The sequence below is a fragment of the Thermobia domestica genome, chromosome 10, assembly GCF_964235325.1.
Source record: "Thermobia domestica chromosome 10, izTheDome1.hap1.1, whole genome shotgun sequence".
NCBI lineage: Eukaryota > Metazoa > Arthropoda > Insecta > Zygentoma > Lepismatidae > Thermobia > Thermobia domestica.
In genome coordinates this window covers 107981805-108005391 of record NC_137463.1, presented here as the reverse complement: position 1 = coordinate 108005391, position 23587 = coordinate 107981805, and the positions used below count along the sequence as shown (strand labels likewise).

Sequence of the window (23587 nt, the reverse complement as noted above, 5' to 3'; positions counted from 1 at the left end):
GTATTGTATCGAGATATTTCTTGTTTTCGTTGCTATGACAATTTGTTTATCTGGTTGATATGGTAACTAAGAAAGATAGAACGAAGAACCATCTTGTAAGGATTGAATGTTAATTGCTTTGATGTGACAAATTCGATATATTTTGCAAATATACGTATCCAAAAGTGTATAACTGCGGTGTGATTTTATCATAATCTTACATAGTATATAAATATTCAAGATATATTTGGAATTAGTGAATGTAACGAAGACAATTGACGTGGAATCAGGGAATGTAACGAAGACAATAAACGTTACACAGTTACGTACTATGAAGGTGTAGAATCTGTTTCTGTTGATCGAAGAATGCTTCTCTCAGTTCGTTCAGCTCTGACACGTTATGATGAATACCTTAAATAGAAACAAATCAAAAGTGCAGAGGAAAGTAAAATCAAAGGTGAAAAAAGAAAACTAAGTGCTGAAGTTAAGAAATTAGAAGCAAAGAAGAAACAAATGGAATTATGTTATAAACAAGAACAACACGCTCTCGTATTACAAATTCAAGAACTGAATGCAAAACAAAATTCTATTTGAAAATTGTAAATGTGAGGATTAACATGTCTCAGAATTAGCAATATTAGGACTGATAGTGGGCCACGGTGGCTTAGTGGTAGATCGTTCACCTCTGGTTCATGGAATCCTTGTTTCGATCTCTACTCGCGCTAGGTGAACTTTGTGGTCGACAAACTCCTGTGCGTGGGTTCTCAGGGTTCTCTCGTTTCCTTCCACTTTCTTCATTCCACCATTTCATTCATTTCTCATCATCACAGTCTCCTTTAGTCTAGATGGTATAACCGTGGAACGTTATACTTAAAGATTTCATTTCATTTAATTTTAGGACTGATAGTAACAGGTCTCAGGAAGAGTTGACAATGTATTCTTGACTGCATGCTATATTGCTTTTAATTGTTTTTTTCAAGAAATGTCTAATTTAAAATGTCAAGGTATGTGGTACTGTATTATACATATATTATTATGTACTTACGTGATAAATTTTGTGTAAATAATAATTACTCATATTGAACATAAGAAGTATGTAAATGGTAATTAAAGGAGTGTGTTGGACGTTCAGGGGGATGGAGGAGGCCGTTAAAAAAGTGTATGATAGAACTTACCACATATCTTCCCATTTATTATTCAAGAATTTGCGTCAGGGAAAGTCAGAGAAATCGATCTTCACTTTTTTGTGGGAACCCTGCTACCACTCCAATTTCAAATGTCTCAAATAATGCCACAAAATCATAACTGAGTATTAGCGAAATTACCATTTTTAAATCCCGAAAATTCTGGGAAGGAGTTGAGTCAAAAGTGTCCTATGTAGATTTCGTATTTGGACGAAATAGATCATAGTAGAAATGAGTAATGATGATTTTATGAGGCACCAAATATGGCCACAAACGAAATTTCACCAATATTTTCGCTTGAATATCTCTGGTTGGGGAAGTTGAAAATTCTGAAATTTACGCTAAATGGTCTTAGTTCTTAATGTACACTCATGTCCAAAATTGTTGTCACAATATGTTGTTGTATGAATATTATTTGATAACGAATTCGCCCGGTATTTCTTATAATGTTAATATGTGTAGAATCGGCACAGACATGTATGTGGCAAATTTTATGTCAAAAGAGCAATAAATAAGAACAATAAAACGAAAATAAAACTTTTTTTGTCCATTTAGCAACATTTTGTTTTACTCATTCTACTATCCGTATTTATAATTCTTTTCCTGTGAAATTTACCACAAATATACATTTCACGATTATACACATAGTATTAAAAGTACCCTGCAAAATCATTATCAAATTATATTCTTACAAGAAGACAATTCTAGGTATGCGACAATCATTTTGGACATGAGTGTACTTATGGTAAAGATAAACAGAAGTTTTAGAGTTGACAGGTATACAAACTGAAACATTGGAAAGTTAACGTATAAAATGATGCCAGATACAGGGCAATGACATGTATTTCTTTCAACTATAATACGTACAATACGTGAAATGGAATTAAATATGACTAGTACAGTAAAATACCATATTACTTGCGAAGCATGAACAAAAAATAGTTCCTAAAACACACGTGATAGTCTAATAGCGGTACATTTGAAATAAAAATTTCGTTGTACAATTTTTCTGTAATACGATAGCTTCTCCCTGTGGGTATTGTCAGTTTCAAAGCTGTAGGTATTAGTAAAACGTGTGATGCATCAGTTGACTTCGCAAATGACGTTCGTGGTCCCACTGCTTTAAAGAACTGAACGTACCAATCATTATACTCCAGTTTGATATGTGCAACCACTGCCAGTCACCAGTAGTGTTCATAAATGCACTCAACGAAGTCCTGAATGTGAAAATCAGAACAGTTAAATTCCGTGAGCATTGATGTTATCTGTACATCTCCATATTCACTTGAATTTGATGATCACATTGGAGTGCACTTCTGCTAAGCGGTACAAATCTGTATGTTGGCCTAATATGAGCTCGGGTTTGAATTTGGCAACCTGTCAAGGAAAGAAACATTAGCTTCTACAGCTTCCGAAGATACAAATATGTAGTTGATTCCGTAATATTTTTTCACAAAAATCATACAAATCTTAAGGGATCGTGATCTGGTTTGTGTGTACTCTTTGAAGACCGTTTCTTGGCGCTCTCGTTTGGTTGTGCAAGCTACACCGTCGCATGGGCCTTTGCCGTGAACAGACGCACAAAAATTCCACTCAGACCAATGTCAGATTCGTGATGATAGAGGTTTAATAGATTTTTTTTTATGTGTGTGTACTGGGCAGCTGCCTCATAACTGAAATAAATCAATTTTTTTGACCAATGACAAAACCTTCTTCAGATGGTTTATGAGTTGCATTTGAAATGTATACGCAGCATTAGTGTTGTGTTGTAAAGATCACTTACAATGCACACACTGTGACTGAATACGTTGAGACGTAGTCATAGAAACCTAAATGGTCCGGAAAAAAACAAAAAAATAGTCCAGAAGATGAACCTAGATCCTTGGAAAATCTATTGAAATCAGCAGGATAAAAACAAGGATATTTGAAAAGATTCTGCTTTTCCCTGGTAACATGTATTCATCCCATCCATGGACAAATGAAGGAATTTATTTCAGAGAGGGGGGGGGAGGGGATCAAAAGCTTCTCCGTAGGAACCAAATTCAACATGAGTACAAATTGTATTAAATTGTATTTGTAAAATTGCTTTTACAAGTGTGCAAAATTTGCAGAAAAATCGGGATTTCAGAGGTTCGAGTTACTTAAAAAAAAATAAAATAAAATGTCGCGGGATCTTTCCTGGAAAAGTTGAATATATCCCATGCGAACTACATGTCTACTATGTCTTGCTAGTTTTGTAAAAGGCCGTTAGTCAATCTTGGTGAGTTTTCCCAGTAGAATCAACCGACGGGATTCCGAGGAAAGGGTTTCAGAAAACAGTCCAGTAAATTTAGTTGTATCATTTTTATTTGCGGCTCATACAGAAAGTTTAATATGTCCCATGAGATTTATATGGCACTTAACTGTTTTTAAATTATTTTTATATAGCACTTCTTAATACAGTGCATTCTTCTGTGCGAATTTTTTGTTAATAATGTCCAACCCTGTGCTCACAGATCATCGAAACATTTTAACATTCTTTCATGAATTCTTAAACATTTTTCTCTCATAAAATGATTACATAGATTGTCTGCAGAATCTGAATAGTTTAAGCATGGATTTGCGTTTATATATATATATATATATATATATATATATATATATAAAGTAAATAAAGAAAAATGGAATCCGATTTTGAAGACCTGCAAGCTTTACTCACAGACTATCTACTTGAACTATCAACAGAATATATTAACCTGGGAAAAAAAGAAAATACAGTGCCAAAATGCGTGAAAATGAAGGAAGTGATAAACCGTAAAACTGTGATAAACTATAAGTCGAAGGTTCGAATCCACTCTAAGGAATATATATATATATATATATATATATATATATAATATACACTCTGTTAAACTTTACAATGCTATTTTCACAATGAAATCACTTTCTATTTAACATTCTTTGACGTGGAAATGTAATATTAAAATTATGAGTGGGAACTGCAATTAAATAAAATCATGTTTTTCTATAAAAATAATAATGGCAAAGAATAAACTTTTAAGCGAATGAGATGTTTTATGGTTAAACATTTTAAATTATTAAATACATATAGTCTTGAATTTTGTCTTATGCACATCCTCAAAGCAGAACGTTTTTCAACTTTCTGCGACAGCTTCGAAAAATCCAAAAGCTTTCTGCAAGCATTTTAGTGATACCGTATTAAAATTATAACCTAAAATTTTCAAACACACAAAAGCAAAAACGTTCTATTTTTCTAAACATTTCTTTTTATTTATAGGCATATTATTTATAGAGAAATATACAGGAAGTTTATAGAGCTGTATAATAACTGAATAAACAATCAAGAAATTCTCACATATATTTACTCAGAAAGCATTTACAAGTATTTATTTTATCTAAAATACTAGTACTAAGCCTAGCCTCGCTGCAGACAGTTGATCTCCCTCATTTATTTATTTATTTATTTATTTCAAAGCTGCGGAACCGTCAAGAAATGTACTCATATTTTTGATGGTCGTGGATATAAACTTCACAGGACAACTCAGATGATGGCTTGAATAATGAGCACACCATCACCAGAGGTAGTCATTTTCTAAGTATCACAATCATGTTATAACCACGAAGGCAGCACTATCAAGCAACGCGTAATTGCTCAGCGAGCACAGAGGTCTGCTAGTCTTGACTCGGCTGTACGCACTGTACTACTGGTGACTGTACGTACGGCTTACTCTTCCCTTTCGCGCCTCTCATGCTTTCTGATGATACATTATCATAAAAATCGAATTAAATTGTTTTGAATCGTGTTTTTTATTTACAGAGATAAAATCTTTTCTGTAGCCGTAATTTTTCTTTACATAGTAGACCACCTTTCTGTGGCCGTAATTTTCGTCTAGAGGTTAGCCAATCTTTCTGCGACGGTGTTGCACTATCGTCTGTTGTTCTACTTTGGGGGACTATACATAATAGTCTAAATATTATGTAGAAGGTTCACTCGTTCTCGGAAAAATATAATCTGTCATGCCATTCCACTGGTATAGTAGTTTGAGCGCACGTCTTTGCTGCACAAAGTTGTGAGTTTTATTCTGGCATGCCAGTTTTGAAATTTGAACACATTACAGTGGTTCGGGTTCTGCTTAAAACTGTATATCTCATATAGCCTCGGTGCTGAAAATGTATACTAAACTCAACTGTTCAAACAAGATAAGCGAAGTCAAACACATAAATAGAGCCCCAAAAGTAGCCAAGTCGTTATTTTAAACTACTTTATGGAGAATTTGATTTAAGTGAACTGTTATACCTCACCTAAATAACGACATGTATTACGTTTGCCCGAGGCATTCATTCTAATTTCTGTTAGTGGAGGAGCCATTCCACACACTTAGTGGAGGAAGTACAGAAAAACAGGTAACATGGCTCAAAAAGTCAACACCGACCCTAAAAGGGTCTCAACCCAGGACCAAGATCAGGCCTTAATTAATGTTAGCCGTCAAAACTCTTTCATGACTTCCCGACAGTTAGTATTGGCATCTCGTTTCCCTGATTCCTTTCGTACTGCTCGACGATCCATCAAAGATGCTGGTCTTCCCACTTACCGAACTGGACGTAAGGAGTAGTTGACATCCATCAAGTCGACCGACTAGCATTTGCTGAAGCAAATGTTAATCGTAACTGGTGTAGAGTAATATTTACACGTTATAGAGATATATTTACAGAGATAGTAGAGAACTAAGAGAAGTTCACATGTGTCTTTTTGCAGGAACTTCATCCTATTAGCATCGATGATACTTCATTTCCAGTGTCCCAGACTAACTCACTGGCAGGCCTCCGGTTCCATAACAGAGTTCCTGCAGCAAAATTTCCAGTGCGTGGGTCTACAGTTGCAGGTGAGCCAAACGCTGATAGATCACAAGCTCATTCTCGCAGAAGTTCTAAATCTCTCAGAGACCTTGACCAAGGTAATGATTTTCACACACTTTAACTCATTTAGTAGTTCTGATGGTGAAGTTAAATGACATAATTCTGTATACGGGGAAACATGTAAGTGCATGTATTGTATGTATGTGCGTTTGTTTCACATTGAATCACTTCGTACAAATATGTGTAAGAATTTTAATTCAAAGTACTTTCTGGCAGTAATCGTAAGTCCGTAAAGGAGTTGTCTTGTTTACATTAGGGCTTTTGTAAGGACGTTTTGTTGGCATTTTATTGCTAGATTGTGTAGTTTCGGGAGATAATAGGAAGACGACCCCTAATGCATTATGTAATATTTGTAATTGGTATCCATTGATTTTTCTATACCTTGTATCAGATTTCTCCCTTAGTTGCTAATGATGTAGCGGTAGTAATGTTGGCTTACAAAAGATCTTTCCATGAAGAACAAATTACTAATTATCCAAAATGTTTAAGGACTATATCGCTAGTTTCGAGGATAATGGCAGGGAAATAAAACAAATCTTAAGATTGATTATTTTTACCTAGTTTCGGATGGAAATTATTTTCTGTGAAAATCATTGGTGAAAATTTTTAATTTTGTTAAATAAAAGAAGTGGCAATTCTTCATTGAAACCACGTAATACGTTTCATCTATATGAAATGACAGAGAAGTTGAAAGAACTATTATTATCCACATTTAGACCATAAATCTAATGCACTTATATGCCAAAGTAATATTTTGCTGACATAGTACAAAATACTGCGTACTTAACAGTGGCCTAACTGAAATAAAGTAGGTAAAATCAGAGAAAGTATAGGAAGAACAGATTAACATTTACATGTACTCAAATAATTCTGGAAAGTTCATGAAGTTTAGCTATTTCATTGTTGATATTAAATACCAGTTTATGAAAGTGAGAAGATTTTTGGAATTAGTAAAACCAACTCTTTAAGCTGAGATAGATGCGTAGGTATTAGTTAGTAATAGCAATTGTATTGTATTATATTGTGTTGCCATACTCATTTAAGGTATTTAAGTTGTATTGTACAGCATGGATTTGTCTGCTATCTGTGGATAATGAGTGGTTAGCTTGTTGATCTCTATAAAATATATTTAAGTATATGTTTTGCTTATACTAGCGCATGATGATAAATGAGTAGTAAAGCTGAATATATTTGAGCAACTAAATGTAATTATATGTGCTTTATTGAGAATTTAATTTCTGTGTTGGCTTGTGTAGTTGGTTATAAGTAATCAAAATTTGAGCATGTGAAAACTGCAAATAATACCTGTAATATTTTGTGCATTTAACTGTCTCATTGATAAATTCTTTTGTTTGTTGTTATGTTTTTATTATATTCATGCACGATTTTAGAGAATCTACTCATATTGCTATAGATAGAGTGTTTCTATAAGAAGACTTGTTTTTGCTGTTCTTTTCATACGGCATACTATAATGTTAGTTATTCCTTAATTAATAGAATTCCGTTCTGAACGAAGAATATTACAAATATCCGAAAAATGAAGTTAGTAGAAATTCAGTTTATTATAAATTTTGCTATTTATTAATCAGGATTGGGGGGATCCAATTCTGGCCACTTTCCTAACCTAACCATCGATTTTAAACTTGTTTAATCACCCTTCTTAAATCTTTCAATTACTCAACATTATTCATGAATACAGAACAAGTTAAAACAAACAAGTTAAAACAAAGTAAAGAGTAATGGTGATAGTGCGTTTCCTGTTATCTCACATGCTTTTTCTGTTCGTACATTACTACTGGTCTTCACAAGTCTTACAATCACCTTGGAAAATCCAGATTCTCCTCTCTGGATATAGCCTCTTTCTCGTGACCGCGTTCAATGTTCTCTTGAAGTCTATTAGTACTTAGCGAATTATATCGTCGAGTTCTCATTTCTTTATCTGATGTAGAATATCTAGTTTAATGTTGACTTATTCGCGTGAAACTATATTGTCTCTCCAACTTCTTCATTAACATAAAAGATTAACCCTAGTACAAGAATATTAGCTATGGTCTTGAGCTAGGTTGGGAGAAATGAAATTCCATAGTCATTTCTATTCTGCAATCGGTTTATCTTTTATGTTAAATAAAAGATGTTTCTCTTCTTTAGAAATTTTTCCTCTCCGCTATATTTGGCAGATCAGTTTGGTTAGGTGGACTCCAACTGTCGTAAGTAGTTTTGCTGAAATAAAATTGTTTCTGCTTATATTATTCTTCAGCTTTTTAATAGCTGTTTCGATCTCTGAGAGAGACGGTTCTTAAACTACAGATTTTTCAGCTTCATCTGCATTGCCCTTTTCCTCACTTTTCTCATGTATATTTGGGAGGTCAATCGAAATATCTTTTCTCCGTTTGTCAACAATATTCCTTAAATTTACTAGGATGTTCCCACATTAATCCAACACTATATTATTTGGAGTGATAACTTTTTCTGAATCTATTTACTCATTTTCATAACTGCAGTATTATTGATTTTATTTTACTCGATTCATGTAGTTCTGCCTATTATGTACTTTTTTGTGCCTAAATATACAGGAAACTTCCATTTATAATATATGTACGTTGTAGGGTTTTAAAAGCCCTGTCTGGTTTTGTACAGTCCGCAGAAAAAAAAAAAAAAAAAAAAAAAAAAAACTGTAACATGAGCATGTAAGTTTATTGCGAAACGGCGAAATCTTTTGCTCCAGAATAAGTGTGCAGGGGAGGATGCCGAGGTTTTTCCTGGCGTGATTCGTACCACTTAGACGTTATGTTGATTCCCTGCGCTGTTAGGCGCAGTTTCACAATAAACTTAGCCTACTTCCCTTGTATCTTTTCACATTTTTCTACTTTTCATGGAACCATAGTTTCTCTTTCTTATTTTTAGTTTTCGTATAGTTTCTCCAGCTGCTTTCTTCGCGGTTTCGCAGATGTTTCTCCAGGTTCCATTCAGCCGACGTTGACCCCCATTGTTGTCTTCATTTTCTTCCTTCTCCGATGCATCTACCATGTGTTATATCTTCGGCATCGTGAGGTTGTGATTTCGATGCGGAAGACCCGGGTTCGATTTCTTGCTGGAGGACACATGGTTTCGGATCCCACGTTGATCTGTAGGTCCATGTTTCACTGAAAGGAATGCTAAACCCAAAGTCAACCAATTAAGTTGTGGTCGGACATGCAGTCTGCATCCCTGTATATTCAGACGTTTGTGGTATTCCTTTGCCACCTTTGGTGAATTGTCTATTTGCAATTTGATTTCCGCTGTAACTATCTGGAGAAGTCTCAAGGGTTACCTACGGATATCTTATGTTTCATGTATGTTGATTTGATGACTGGATGCTGCGAAATTTATCTGTTCTACTTCATTGTACTACTATTTTCTTGGATGTTTCCATCGCTAAATATGAGCTTGTATGAACATCTGTCTTTTGTTAACTGTTCTGTGAATGAGTTGCGGTACCTGCTTCAAGGTCCCTGCCTTTTTTAATATTTCACCAATAACGTGGAGATTCGATGCATAAGTTGTATTAGTTTTAAAAACTGACTGATAGTATTCGCACTGACATAGCATTCGCATTATGATTGGTTTGATCTCTAATCCGTCTGTTCCAACTTGTATTTTCTGAACTTTCTGTTCATTCACACTCTAATAAGTCACTAACTAAATATTTGCACTCTAATAAAACACTTGCTCCGCCTAATACATATATAACTAAAGGCGTATCTCCTAATACATATAGTACGTGCGACATTTCGCTTTTTAAAAATGGTTAGTTAAGCAAAACAAACAAAGGAACGTTTTCTGATAAACGAAGGCGTACTGTATTAGGAATACAGTATACAGTAGATCGCGCAATGTAGAACAAAACTTACATAGTACATACGTTACAATTTTTCAGGACGCCAAATTTTAAATAAATAAATAAAAGGTATTGTGACTTATTTAAAAGTTCATTGTGTACATAAGGAAAGATGAACCCTTAAATTTGATATGAGGCTAAGGAAGCCTGCTAAATATATATATATAAAATCTTTTTTCATATAAAAAAAAAGACTTAAAATTGTAACGATCGGTAAAACTAGTTTCGTTGGCATCATGTGTTTTACGATTGTATGCAGCATGGTATTCGTCGGGATTTTATTTGTTCTGTATTTGATCTTACATGGCGTATATTTCATTTTTGTATTATTTTTTTATAGTTTTCCCCCCATTTTTCTTTTTATTTATTCTTTTATGTTTAATTAAATTATAACACTTGAGAATTGCAAGCGGTAGAATTTTATTTTATTTTTACACTTGATGCTAGCTGCTTCATCAAGAGAGGCAAGCCCATTTAGTTCACCTTCTCAATCTCCAAATGCCAAGTCTATCGATGGACGGCCAGTTCCTCGATCACCTGGTGGGGGAGGTAAGAAAATCACGTTGCATTTAATTAGTGTTTTGTTATTTAATGTAAGGTAAGTTACTTCTCGTTACATGAACTTTTGAGTAATTTTTTTTGGGTGTAGTAGTTGGTGCTGTAATATTTGAAATTTCCTTTTTCTGCTTGGCAATGAAAGTGCAATTGAGATTGTGTTGCAAGATCTCTTTACTCACATAGAGCAAATACCAAAACAGTTCCCGAGGTAAATGTCATCTTTCATTCTCTTCTCTTTGGCTTGTGGAGGTGAAAATCCATTTTTTTTCTTTTTCCTTTTTTAAGTATGTGAAAGTTTGAGAGATACTTCTCACGTAAATATAACATTTATTGCCATCTTCGTACTACATTGTAGTAATGTCCACTGTGAAGTGTTTCCGTATATATACCTACAAATGGTGCGTATGTATATACTTATAAATTAATCAATTCGTACAAATCATTAGAAAACTTCTCGGAAAGAGCTCAGGTGGCAGTAGTTCCAAACCGAGTACTTCATTATTGTGAGCAATGTTCAATTCTTACAGGCTTGCATTAGTATCTTGATCAGTAAGTAACGGCTAAAATTATAGGAGAACATAGTGCAATTTCAGTACAGTAGGGTTGTTTCCTCCTTTCATAATATATATGAAATCACAACCGTCGTAAGGTGCTCGGTATATGGAGACAGGTTTTTCCAATCACAGCAGGAGTCTGTAGTACAACCCACGTAGTCCGAGATGAGAGCACCGACCTCGAGAGTGAGAGATTGAATGGCTGTTCTGGGAAGTGGTCTGGGTGGCGTATTGTTTAACGCATCGGCACGGTGTGTCGGAGGTCCCGGGTTCGAATCCTGGCCAGTGAGTCACTTTTACAACCTTTGGTTTAAATTAGTTTTTGTAAAACTTCTCTACTTACAAACACTATATACACATACATGCATAGCAGATGAGGAACCTTCTGGTTGGAAAAATAGTCTCTTTTTTACATGATTATATGCACCTGGAAATTTTTTTAAATAAAAACCTGGAAAATCTGAAAAGGCAGAAGAGGGAATTCGTGCTCGTCAAATAAGTGGGGTCTCTGGCTGATGTACTGAAGGCTTTATACATGTGAAACAGGCAACACATGGGTCTCAATGTAAAGAACAGTGCCTGTTCATGGAAAGCCGGATAACGCGTGTGTTTTATGTACGCGTAATCGCAGACTCGATTCCTGCGAGAATACTTTTCTAAAGTACAAACTCGAATAGTGATTCGGATCTCACCTGAAATATTAGCTTCCGTCACATATAGTATCAATACTGAAAAGGGACGGTTAACTCCAATCAATCAGAACCAGTCTACAAAGCAACTAAGTTTCACGTTTCCATCCGTAAACTATTTTTTCATGAAGTGAATAGGATTTCCGATTTTCGGGTAGGATTAATTTTGTTTTGGTAGGTTGTACAGTTATTGACAGAAGAAAATAGCGTATTTCACACATAAACTGCATGCACAAAATTGTGTTTTATTTGTCTGACTGTACTTGACCTCAATGAATGAGGAGAATAATGTTAAAGGATGATGAATACCAAGATAGACTGACCGTATTGCTATATAGTGCGTTCACCTTCTAGTTCTTGGCTTTACTATGAATTTGGAGACAGTGTTCTTTTGCTTAATGCTTCAGAAAAACGTTTGTATTGTAGCTGCTATTACTTAGTATTGAAAGAATGGAAGTATAAGGGAAAAATAATATTACATAGTAATTTCATTACTATTTAACATGTTTGACAAAGTATATGAAAATAGGAGAAATATGTGCTTGTTTTTATGTGTTGGTTGCTTTCATGTATTTGTGTAGCTTCTTAATGTTACGCAAAAGTCTTTCATTTTACTGTTTTGGGCGTAATTTTTTCAGACAAAGTGCTTGTACACTTAATTAGCTGATCACCTTACCAATTAAGCTTACTTTAGAGTCTTAAAAATCGATTCAGTATGGTGGTCTAAAAACTGGTATAGCGGTAATGTAATCAGTTGATCATTGATAAACCTCTATGAAATATATATGAGTGAGATAATGGTTTACTTGTGTTTTCTATGGTTAGCATGCTCACCTTACACATAGAAGATTCGTATTTGATTCTTCTTGGAAGTTTTGTATGATTTAGATTTCAAGTTAAGCGTTAGGTCGATGTTTTATATAGCCTTGGTGCTGAAAAAGTAGTTAAACTCTGAACCAATCGACCAACCAACCAATATAATTACAAAATGCGTATCGTAAGTAACGTATTAGGTAAAAGTGGACATGTATAGCTGTATGTATTTCTTTTCCTAAATTTCTGTTTGTTCTTCCGTTTCTAGGTGGAGTAGCTATGAAAAAAGTAACTCAGATGCGTTCACCTGTGAGTTCTCAGCGTTTCCAGGACATGGTAAGAATATTGATCGTAATAGTCTTTCAGATTAGATATCATGCCATTAAATGTAATTAGTTTTTAAGAAGTTTGGTTTAACAAAACTGCTTTACGTGTTTACTTTGTCTGTCCGCGTGTCCGTTCGGAAGACAAAAAAATCTCAAGATTTTCTTTCCCCGTTTCTAACACAGAAAACAGCTTTTGTTCACATGGGTGCAGTGCAGCTCTCAGTTTTAACGAATATTGAAAAGAATCGTACAGAGTACAAAGTGTTTTTTTCTGTTCTACGCACTTGTCCCAGAAGTTTATAAAGTATGATATACCCTTCGTGCTGGTCTAGTGGCTAGCACGCGCGCCTTAGTGCATGTCTTGGGGTTGATTCCGCTTTAACCTGTAGGTTCAGGTCGCGTATAACCTCGGTGGTGAAAGGAACACTAAATTCAACAAGGCAAATTTATTAAAAAAAAGTACTATATATATATATATATATATATATATATATATATATATATATTATATTATATAATATAATATTTCTTCATTAAAACCAGGAGAATAAAATTATAAAAGTTGGTTCCCCACCGTTAAACCTTTACCTTCATTACTAGGGGGAAAAAGGGGAATTGTTACCTATTTTCAAGTGTCTTACATTAAGAATAGGAATACACGATAAGTGCATTTTCCAATCTCATTCACACATTCACAAAAATATGTTTTTGTATATATATATATATATATATATATATATATATATATATATATATATATATATATATATATAAAACAAGGTTCCTACTGGTCATGAAAGTCAGGAAAAATGGTGCAGGTCAGGGAAGCTTAGGGAAAAAGACTGGAAATCAGGGAAATTTTATAAAATATATTTTTTCTTACATTAATTGTACACCAATTTCAGTTTAGCCAACCATTATAGTACCTATTCGGTAAGGTATGTGTAATGTACGTATGAGCAATTTATTATATTTGTCTCTATAAAATAAGTGTTCTCATATATAAATATTCACCGTTATTTATTCCTTATTTATAATATGTCAATGTCATCCGACACCTGTCATGAAAGTTTGCCAAAGGCCAGGGAAATAATTTCTCCAGATTAGTAGGAACCCTGTAATGTTTGAATAATTTGCTGCTGAAAATTTCGTATCTTATGTGTCGATTTTTTTTTCTCATTCTTGTTGAGGAAGCTATGTACTTTCCAGCGAAAATTGTGCAATCCAGCATTTTTCATCCCATTAAAGCTTGAGGGAACTCGTGGTAAGCGTCAAATGTGAATTCCGCACTTTTCAAAGTTTCTTTGAGTAGTCAGTTGAATTGAAATTCTGAAGATAAAGTATCATACATTACTTTGTGTAATTAATGTTTGATTTGTATGTCCTGCAGTAGTGCCCTTATACTGAAGGAAACAATGAGAAAAAAAGAATAATACGATAATAACAGGGGTGATGAAAGGACAATACACAACATTCATGGTCTGGAAGGAATTCGAACCTGCGACAGACGGGTCTTAGGATCTTGTTTAATTGTGAGCATCAATCTCGTATGACCAAATAAATTTGTATTCAACATAGATATTCTGTAATCATTTAGAGATGTACTAGCTAACCATTGTACGTTATTATTGAGTGTAAAATGATCATTTTGTTTTTCAGACTCAAAACGAAGTTGTAGCTTTAGGCCAAGTTGCCTTAACACCAGCCGCTTTACCGCCGATTGGAACACTGGTTCGTCCACGACCTCGCATTGGAGATATCATGTATGTAATGAAACTGAGTTTCTTCGGAGTTTGGTCCAAGGCTAAAGTTCTGGAGATTGTTCCCAAAGGAAATGAGGTATTCTTTCATTCATTTGTTTATAAATTCAAAAGATTTTAAAGTTATGAGTTAACTATTTTTATCGGGGTTCATAGTATTCTGAAAAATATAATTTTAAATTAAACCAGTGAGTTCAGAAATCACCAAGTGCTATTTTAGTTTGTGACACGTTATTTTCTGGATTCTTTATTTTTTCTTTAAATATACTGGATATATAATTTACTACAAGGGTGAAAAGTCCGAGACTGTGAAGGAAAACAAGAAGGCAAAAATTGATTTGTTTTACATACGTTCCTTCTAAGATATTGATGTCTTTCATATAGTACGGTTTGTCAAAGGCTAAAAAATATGCATCACTTTTGCATTCGACATCTTATTTGATGCAAACATCTTTCCCTGGAGCCATCCCTTCAAATTAGGAAACAGATAATAATCGCTTGGAACCAGATTTGGATAATACTGGTAGTGGTGGAGCAATTCCACTTTAATTCATTAGTTTTGATATATGTATCGACCACTATATTATTCGGTGGTAGAGCACTTTTTCCTTGCCAGATGCGGCCTATTTTTTCTTTCTTTCTTTATTATTATGTATTTCATCATTTAAACGGTCCAAAAATGCTGCATAGAACTCTCCTCTGATTGTTTTTCCATTCACAAGATGTCCAAGGAATATTATGCTACGTGCATCCAAAAAAGTACTGGCTAAGACATTTCCAGACGATTGTTGCGTCTTTGGTCGCTTTGGGTGACTTTCGGATGGTTACAGCCACTTTTCAAATCGCCTATTGGATTCGGTTGTATAGTGATGAATCCATGTTCCATCCATTGTTACAAATCGGCAAAAAATCTCATTTATATTACGGCGAAATAACTTCAAACCGTGCTCTGAATCTGGTTTGTTAGAAAATGCATCACCTATCTCGCACAAAGCTTTTACATGTGAAAATCTCGGGACTAGCAATAAACAACTTTGTTGTGTGTCGGTTGGGGGGGGGGGGGGGCGGAGAAGGTCAAAAATCAATTAATTCTTCTTGTGGTGTCTTTACGTTACTCACTTTCACTTTGTAGTCATCCAAAACAATACGCTGGATTTTTTGTTTTCTTGTGTTGATGACTCGATTGGATGTTCAGAACTTGCAGTATGATCGATGCATGTACACTCATGTCCAAAATGATTGTCGCATATCTATAAATGTCTTCTTGTAAGAATATAATTTGATAATGATTTTACAGGATACTTTTAATACTGATACTATGTGTGTAATCGGGAAATGTATATTTGTGGTAAATTTCATAGGAAAAGAACTATAAATACGAAAATCAGAATAAGTAAAATAAAATATTGCTAAATGGACAAGAAAGTTTTATTGTTCTTATTTACTGCTCTTTTGACATGAAATTTGCCACATATATGTCTCTGCCGATTATACACATACTAACATTATAAGAAATACCGGGCGAATTCGTTATCAAATTATATTCCTACAACAACATATTTACAGACATGCGACAATAATTTTGGACATGAGTGGAGCCTCCAATATACTAATAACACCATTATAAATTACCTTAACTAATTCAAAGCAAAAGTACAGTAATAAATTAAATGCAGTAAAATATGATAAACAACTCAAATAAGTTATAACAAAATTACAAATGATGGCTACCTCTAAGCCCACATCTTTCATTTAATATAAACCGCATTATAAATAATACAAGTAAAGAGCAAATCCCCCTTACTGTTACTCACGGCAAAACTACAAAAACCAAATCTACAACAAGTCTAGCCGCGGCTGAATTAAATTCAATTCCTGCACAACCAGATATAATGGAAACCGAAAGGCATTTCACCACTAAAATAAAATTCATAAATAATATGCTACTTATAATATCATAATATTTTAGCTCTTTCCATTTCGGGAAATAATTATATAATAATATTATTTAGTGCTCCCTGATACAAAAGGTACAACATTTCACGTTTTCTTCCCTTTAAACAAAATTTCACTTATTTAAACATTCCCTTACGGTACTAATTAACTATAATATTAACAAATTTAGTCTATATCCTATACAATAACATTAATTAAAGTTGATTCACTTAATCTCAATACAAATCATATGCACGTATAAGTTCATCCTTCTATCAAAATAATCTGAATTGCACAGAAACCTCCTCGATGTAAACGAATAGCTCAACTAACAAGCTCTATTTTGTATTAATTCAATCTAGGCACACCTTCCGGTACACCCACTATGTTACGACTTATCTCACCTAAACAAATGAGAGCGACGGGCGATGTGTACATATCCTAGAGCCTTACTCATAATAGCAACATAACTAATATTACATTCAAATCCACCTTCATTTAAATGATTTCATAATAAAATCCGTATAAACATTTTATTGTAATCCATCTCCTCTTACTAATAAGCTGCACCTTGACCTGAAGTCCTTCTCAATAAAGATAATGAAGGTCTCTAACCTCTCCTCAATACCTTCAACTACGGCGGTATACAAACTGCCAGCAATAGCAAGTAAAATATATCGTGGATTGTCGATTACGGGACAGATTCCTCTGAACAGTCTAAAATACCGTCAAATCCTTTAAGTTTCAAGAATATAACTACTATTACCCAGGTATTACATTTTACATTAAAAATAATAGGGTATCTAATCCTAGTTTAACAAATAATTCCATAGCCTCAAACATAGAACTCATTATTTCAAATAATAATTTCACCTAAAAATAAAAAGACAAAATCCTATAATTTAAATTTATAACTACACCCTAACCATCAATACTCCTTCCCTTCGGCCCCCTCGTCTCACCGCGGCAGCTGGCACGAATTTCGCCGGGTCTTCCTAAACCTTAACTGCTTCAAACAATAATTAATAAACAAAAACAAGTACTGCGACCAACTATACTTTACTATCTACCTTTAAGATAAATAACACTTATTCCTTGCCCGGAACGTTACATGTACAACTAGATAAACAAGAGAAGAAAAGCCAGGATAATACTTTATTGTTAATTTATAACGCTAAAATAAATAATTATTAATTACGTATTCAATTCAATTAATAAAAATTAGTATTAATTGAAACCTATTCCCCCCTTGTCTAGGATACAATTTTGTTTTTTCCCCCTTCAAACAAAATTGTATCCTATACAAGTATATTTATTTTCTCCTTACACATATGCTGTAAAAACTAGCATATTCTGGATACGTTAGTCTTATTAATATACCTTTAGCCGGTATCTCAGGTTAATTAAGAGGATTTAATAGATTTTCAAGTTTTAATTATAATTAATATATAATATTTCTAAATTTAATTATTTTAACACAATACTCATCTATTTAAATTCTCGTATAACACTATAAATAATTATTAAATAATAATAAGATGCCTGATTAAAGGATTATCGTGATAGGATAAATCAAGTATTTCAATATACTCTTATTACACCTAAAAGAATTAAACTTTCACCTTTGATATCAAAAATCAACGTGCGCCGTACACTAAAATGTAGAAAGATAAGCTAAGACAAGCTAGTGGGCTCATACCCCGCATATGAAGATTACTCTTCTTTTTCTAATGCTCACTAACCCTAAAACTCTTTTATTCTCTACAACACTTGTGTTAGGAACTCTTATTTCCCTAACTTCCTCATCATGATTTGGTACTTGAATTGGTCTTGAAATTTATCTCCTATCATTCATCTCCCTGATTTCAAAGACTAACAATCAACGTCACACCGAATCTGCTTTAAAATACTTTTTAGTACAAGCTATTGCAAGATCACTACTTTTAATAGCAATTATTTTACTTTATATGGGACTGCAAACTACCTACTATCTAATTACTATTTCTTACTCTTTAAAATAGGAGCGGCTCCTCTTCACTTCTGGATGCCCGAAGTGATAGAGGCCATACTTTGAATAGACTGCATTATTTTAATAACATGACAAAAATTAGCACCTCTCGGTCTACTTTCCTACAGCTTAAAGCCCACAAATCTAATCTATCTAACCTTAATTTTATCTTTAGTAGTAGGTTCAATTGGAGGTTTAAATCAAACATCACTACGTAAAATTATAGCTTTTTCATCTATTAATCACACTGGTTGAATACTTATAGCCCTTTTATTGAGTGACATAGCATGGTCCCTCTACTTTGTATTTTACGCTTTACTTTCGATAATAACAGTCACTCTTTTCGCAATAAACAAAATATTTCATATTAATCAAACCTTCTCTAACAAAATTATTGTAACAACAAAATTAGCTATCTTTACTAGCCTTTTATCTTTAGGGGGCCTTCCACCATTTTTAGGATTCCTACCTAAATGAATCATCATTATAAAAACTGCCGAACAGATATCATTTATTATCCTTACCCTAATTGTAATAACAGCACTAATTACCCTTTTCTATTATATGCGAATTGCTTATGCTGCTTTCATTATTAATCATTATAATCAAACATGAACATCTTTAATGAAAAAAAGCCAAGAAACATCAATTAGATCAATATTCATTATTATTTCATTAAGAGGCATAATTATTTTACCTTTAACTGTCAACATTCTTTAAATAAAGACTTTAAGTTAAAAAAACTAATGGCCTTCAAAGCTATAAATAAAAGGCAGTCTTTTAGGTCTTAGTATATATTAACTACTACTCCGGAATTGCAGTCCGACATCATAAATATTGACTATAAGACCTAATAGGAGGTTTATTAACCATAAATAGATTTACAATCTATCACCTAATATTTCGGCCACCCTATTTAATTTCACTTGCAACGATGATTATTTTCTACAAATCATAAAGACATTGGTACAATATACTTGATCTTTAGGGCTTGGGCAGGGATAGTAGGAACATCACTAAGTCTTCTCATTCGGGCAGAACTTGGCCGACCAGGCAGCTTAATTGGTGATGATCAAATTTATAACGCAATTGTCACTGCTCATGCTTTCATTATAATTTTCTTCATAGTTATGCCAATTATAATTGGGGGGTTTGGTAATTGATTAGTACCTTTAATACTAGGAGCACCTGACATAGCATTCCCTCGCCTAAACAACATAAGATTCTGATTACTGCCACCTTCATTAACTCTACTATTAACAGGAAGAATTGTAGAAAGTGGTGCGGGAACTGGATGAACTGTATATCCTCCTCTCTCCAGAGCTATTGCCCACGCTGGAGCCTCTGTTGACCTTTCTATTTTCTCCCTTCATCTAGCTGGTGTATCTTCAATTCTCGGGGCCGTAAATTTTATTACAACCGTAATTAATATACGAACTCCCGGAATAACTTTAGAACGAATACCATTATTTGTCTGATCTGTAGTAATCACTGCTGTATTACTTCTTCTATCTCTTCCCGTACTAGCAGGAGCTATTACAATACTTCTAACTGATCGAAATCTTAATACTTCCTTCTTTGATCCTTCAGGAGGAGGGGATCCAATTTTATATCAACATCTATTTTGATTCTTTGGTCACCCTGAAGTTTACATTTTAATTCTTCCGGGATTTGGAATAATTTCACATATTGTAACTCAAGAGAGCGGTAAAAAGGAAACTTTTGGTGTTTTAGGAATAATTTATGCAATACTAGCAATTGGATTCCTAGGATTTATTGTCTGGGCCCATCATATATTCACTGTTGGAATAGACGTTGATACTCGCGCTTACTTTACCGCAGCTACAATAATCATTGCCGTTCCTACAGGAATTAAGGTATTTAGATGAATTGCCACACTTCACGGGGCACAAATAACTTATTCACCTTCAATCCTATGAACTTTAGGTTTCATTTTCCTATTTACTGTCGGAGGTCTCACAGGAGTCGTATTAGCAAATTCATCTTTAGATATTGTTCTCCACGATACTTATTATGTGGTAGCACATTTTCATTATGTACTATCTATGGGTGCCGTGTTTGCTATCATGGCAGAGCTTATTCATTGATTTCCCTTATTTAGAGGAACAACTATAAACCCTACATGACTAAAAATTCAATTCCTAGTAATATTTATGGGAGTAAATATTACATTCTTTCCTCAACATTTCTTAGGTTTAAGAGGAATGCCTCGTCGGTATTCAGATTATCCAGATGCTTACACTACATGAAATATAGTATCAAGTATTGGCTCATTCCTTTCCTTCATTGCCGTTCTAGTACTTGTAATTATTATATGAGAGGCCTTTGCAAGAGCTCGTCCAGTAGTCTTTTCAGACCAACAAACAACATCCTTAGAATGATTCCAGAACCTGCCACCTGCAGAACATAGTTATGCAGAACTTCCCTTACTAACAAACTTCTAAGGTGGCAGATAAGTGCATTGGGCCTAAGCCCCAAACATAAGAATAACCATCTTCCTTAGAAATGGCCATTTGAAATCAGCTAGGACTTCAAGACGCAGCATCTCCTGTAATAGAACAAATAGTATTTTTTCATGATCATACAATACTCATTGTAACTATAATCACAGTCCTCGTAGGTTATTTACTAGCCTCTCTTCTACCAAACACATACATTAACCGCAACTTATTAGAAGGACAAACCCTAGAAACTATTTGAACAATTCTGCCCGCTATTACACTATTCTTTATTGCCCTTCCATCATTACGACCCCTATATTTACTAGACGAAATTCATCAACCAGCAATTACTCTTAAAACAATTGGGCATCAATGATACTGAAGTTATGAATATTCAGACTTCTCCTTAACAGAATTCGATTCTTATATAGTCCCTATCAATGAAAAAAACCCTAATTCATTCCGTCTACTAGATGTAGACAATCGCATTGTACTACCTATTAATATTGACATTCGTATCTTAATTACTGCTGCCGATGTTCTTCACTCATGAGCTATGCCCGCCTTTGGTATTAAAGCAGATGCTACCCCAGGACGTTTAAATCAAGTAGCAGCCAATATTACACGCACAGGCTTATTCTTTGGTCAATGCTCAGAAATTTGTGGTGCAAATCACAGTTTCATACCAATCGTCGTTGAAGCCTGCCCTCATTCAGTATTTATTAGCTGAATAACAAAAATAATTCAAGAACTTTCATTGGGTGGCTGAAAGTAAGCAATGGTCTCTTAAACCAAAAGATAGTAAATTAACAATTACTCCTAGTGGAAAAATTAGTTAAATTATAACGTAAGCATGTCAAGCTTAAATTACTACTCAATAATATTTTTCTATTCCACAAATATCCCCCCTAAAATGACTCATATTATTTATAATATTTTCTCTGTGCTACCTTCTATTTGCATCTATCATATATTTTAACTCAAGTACATCTCACCCTTCCTTAGATAGTACCAACATTAAGAAAACAACCATAAATTGAAAGTGATAACAAACCTTTTTTCAACTTTTGATCCCTCTACTTCAATTATAAACATATCATTTAACTGACTTAGAACAGTAATTGGACTTCTAATTATTCCAATTCCATTTTGATTCTTACCAGGACGACCAAACATTCTATGAAATAAAATTACCCTAACCCTTCATAAGGAATTCAAAACTATTCTTGGTCCCACTAGTCATCAAGGAAGAACCTTCCTATTTATTTCTCTATTCTCCTTCATCCTATTTAATAATTTTATAGGCCTATTCCCTTACGTATTTACCAGCTCTAGACACCTAACCTTTACGTTAACTCTCGCCCTTCCCCTCTGAATAAGTTTTATAATCTACGGCTGAATTAATCACACTCAACATATATTTGCTCATCTCGTCCCTTCCGGGACCCCTGCCCCCCTCATACCATTTATAGTATGTATTGAAATAATTAGTAACATCATTCGGCCCGGAACTCTAGCTGTTCGGTTAATAGCAAACATAATTGCAGGTCATCTCCTGTTAACCTTACTAGGTAACACGGGCCCTTCCTTATCTCTCTCTATACTTTCATTACTAATAATTGGACAAATTACCCTTCTAATATTAGAATCTGCTGTTGCAGTAATTCAATCATATGTATTTGCAGTTCTAGTCACACTATACTCGAGAGAAGTTACTTATGTCAGCACCACAAAATCACCCCTACCACCTTGTTGACCAAAGCCCCTGACCACTTACTGGAGCTCTAGGAGCCTTAATTACAACCACAGGTCTCACCAAGTGATTCCACCAATACGACCCCTCTCTATTCTTCCTAGGCATACTAATTACATTATTGACTATAATTCAATGATGACGAGATGTAACTCGAGAAGGAACATATCAAGGATTACACACTATCCAAGTTACATTAGGTCTTCGGTGAGGTATAATTTTATTTATTATTTCTGAAGTATTCTTTTTTGTTTCATTTTTCTGAGCCTTCTTTCATAGTAGATTAGCACCAACAGTAGAAATTGGATCTTTTTGACCTCCAACAGGTATCATCCCATTCAACCCAATGCATATTCCTTTACTCAACACTGCAATCCTACTAGCCTCAGGAGTCACTGTAACATGAGCTCATCACAGATTAATAGAAGGTAACCACACTCAAGCCACCCAAGGTCTACTACTCACAATTCTCCTCGGACTGTACTTCACCGCATTACAAGCATATGAATATTATGAAGCTCCATTCACCATTGCAGATGCTGTCTATGGCTCAACATTCTTTATAGCAACAGGCTTCCATGGTCTTCACGTTATTATTGGTTCCACATTCCTAGCCACTTGTTTATTACGCCACCTCTTATCACACTTTTCCCCTACACACCACTTTGGATTTGAGGCTGCTGCCTGATATTGACATTTTGTGGACGTAGTATGACTATTCCTTTATATTTCTATTTATTGATGAGGAGGTTAGCCTATTTAATATATATAG

General features: G+C 34.2%; 1 protein-coding gene across 11 annotated transcripts in view; it reads left to right on the top strand.

Annotated features, from left to right (window-relative positions):
- The window catches only part of egg (SET domain bifurcated histone lysine methyltransferase eggless), a 196788-nt gene that overhangs the window by 34643 nt on the left and 138558 nt on the right, over positions 1–23587 (top strand). For 8 of the 11 annotated variants that reach the window (XR_014127075.1, XM_081728423.1, XM_081728413.1 and 5 more), the window contains exons 6-9: positions 5920–6118; positions 10405–10506; positions 12840–12907; positions 14557–14736. Coding sequence is in view for 10 of the 11 variants with exons in the window: in XM_081728423.1 (XP_081584549.1) it covers positions 5920–6118; positions 10405–10506; positions 12840–12907; positions 14557–14736 (549 nt within the window). In the remaining variant the exon portion in view is untranslated. The remainder of the gene's footprint in view (positions 1–5919; positions 6119–10404; positions 10507–12839; positions 12908–14556; positions 14737–23587) is intronic. The other 3 variants (XM_081728418.1, XM_081728419.1, XM_081728420.1) reach the window with 3 other exon arrangements.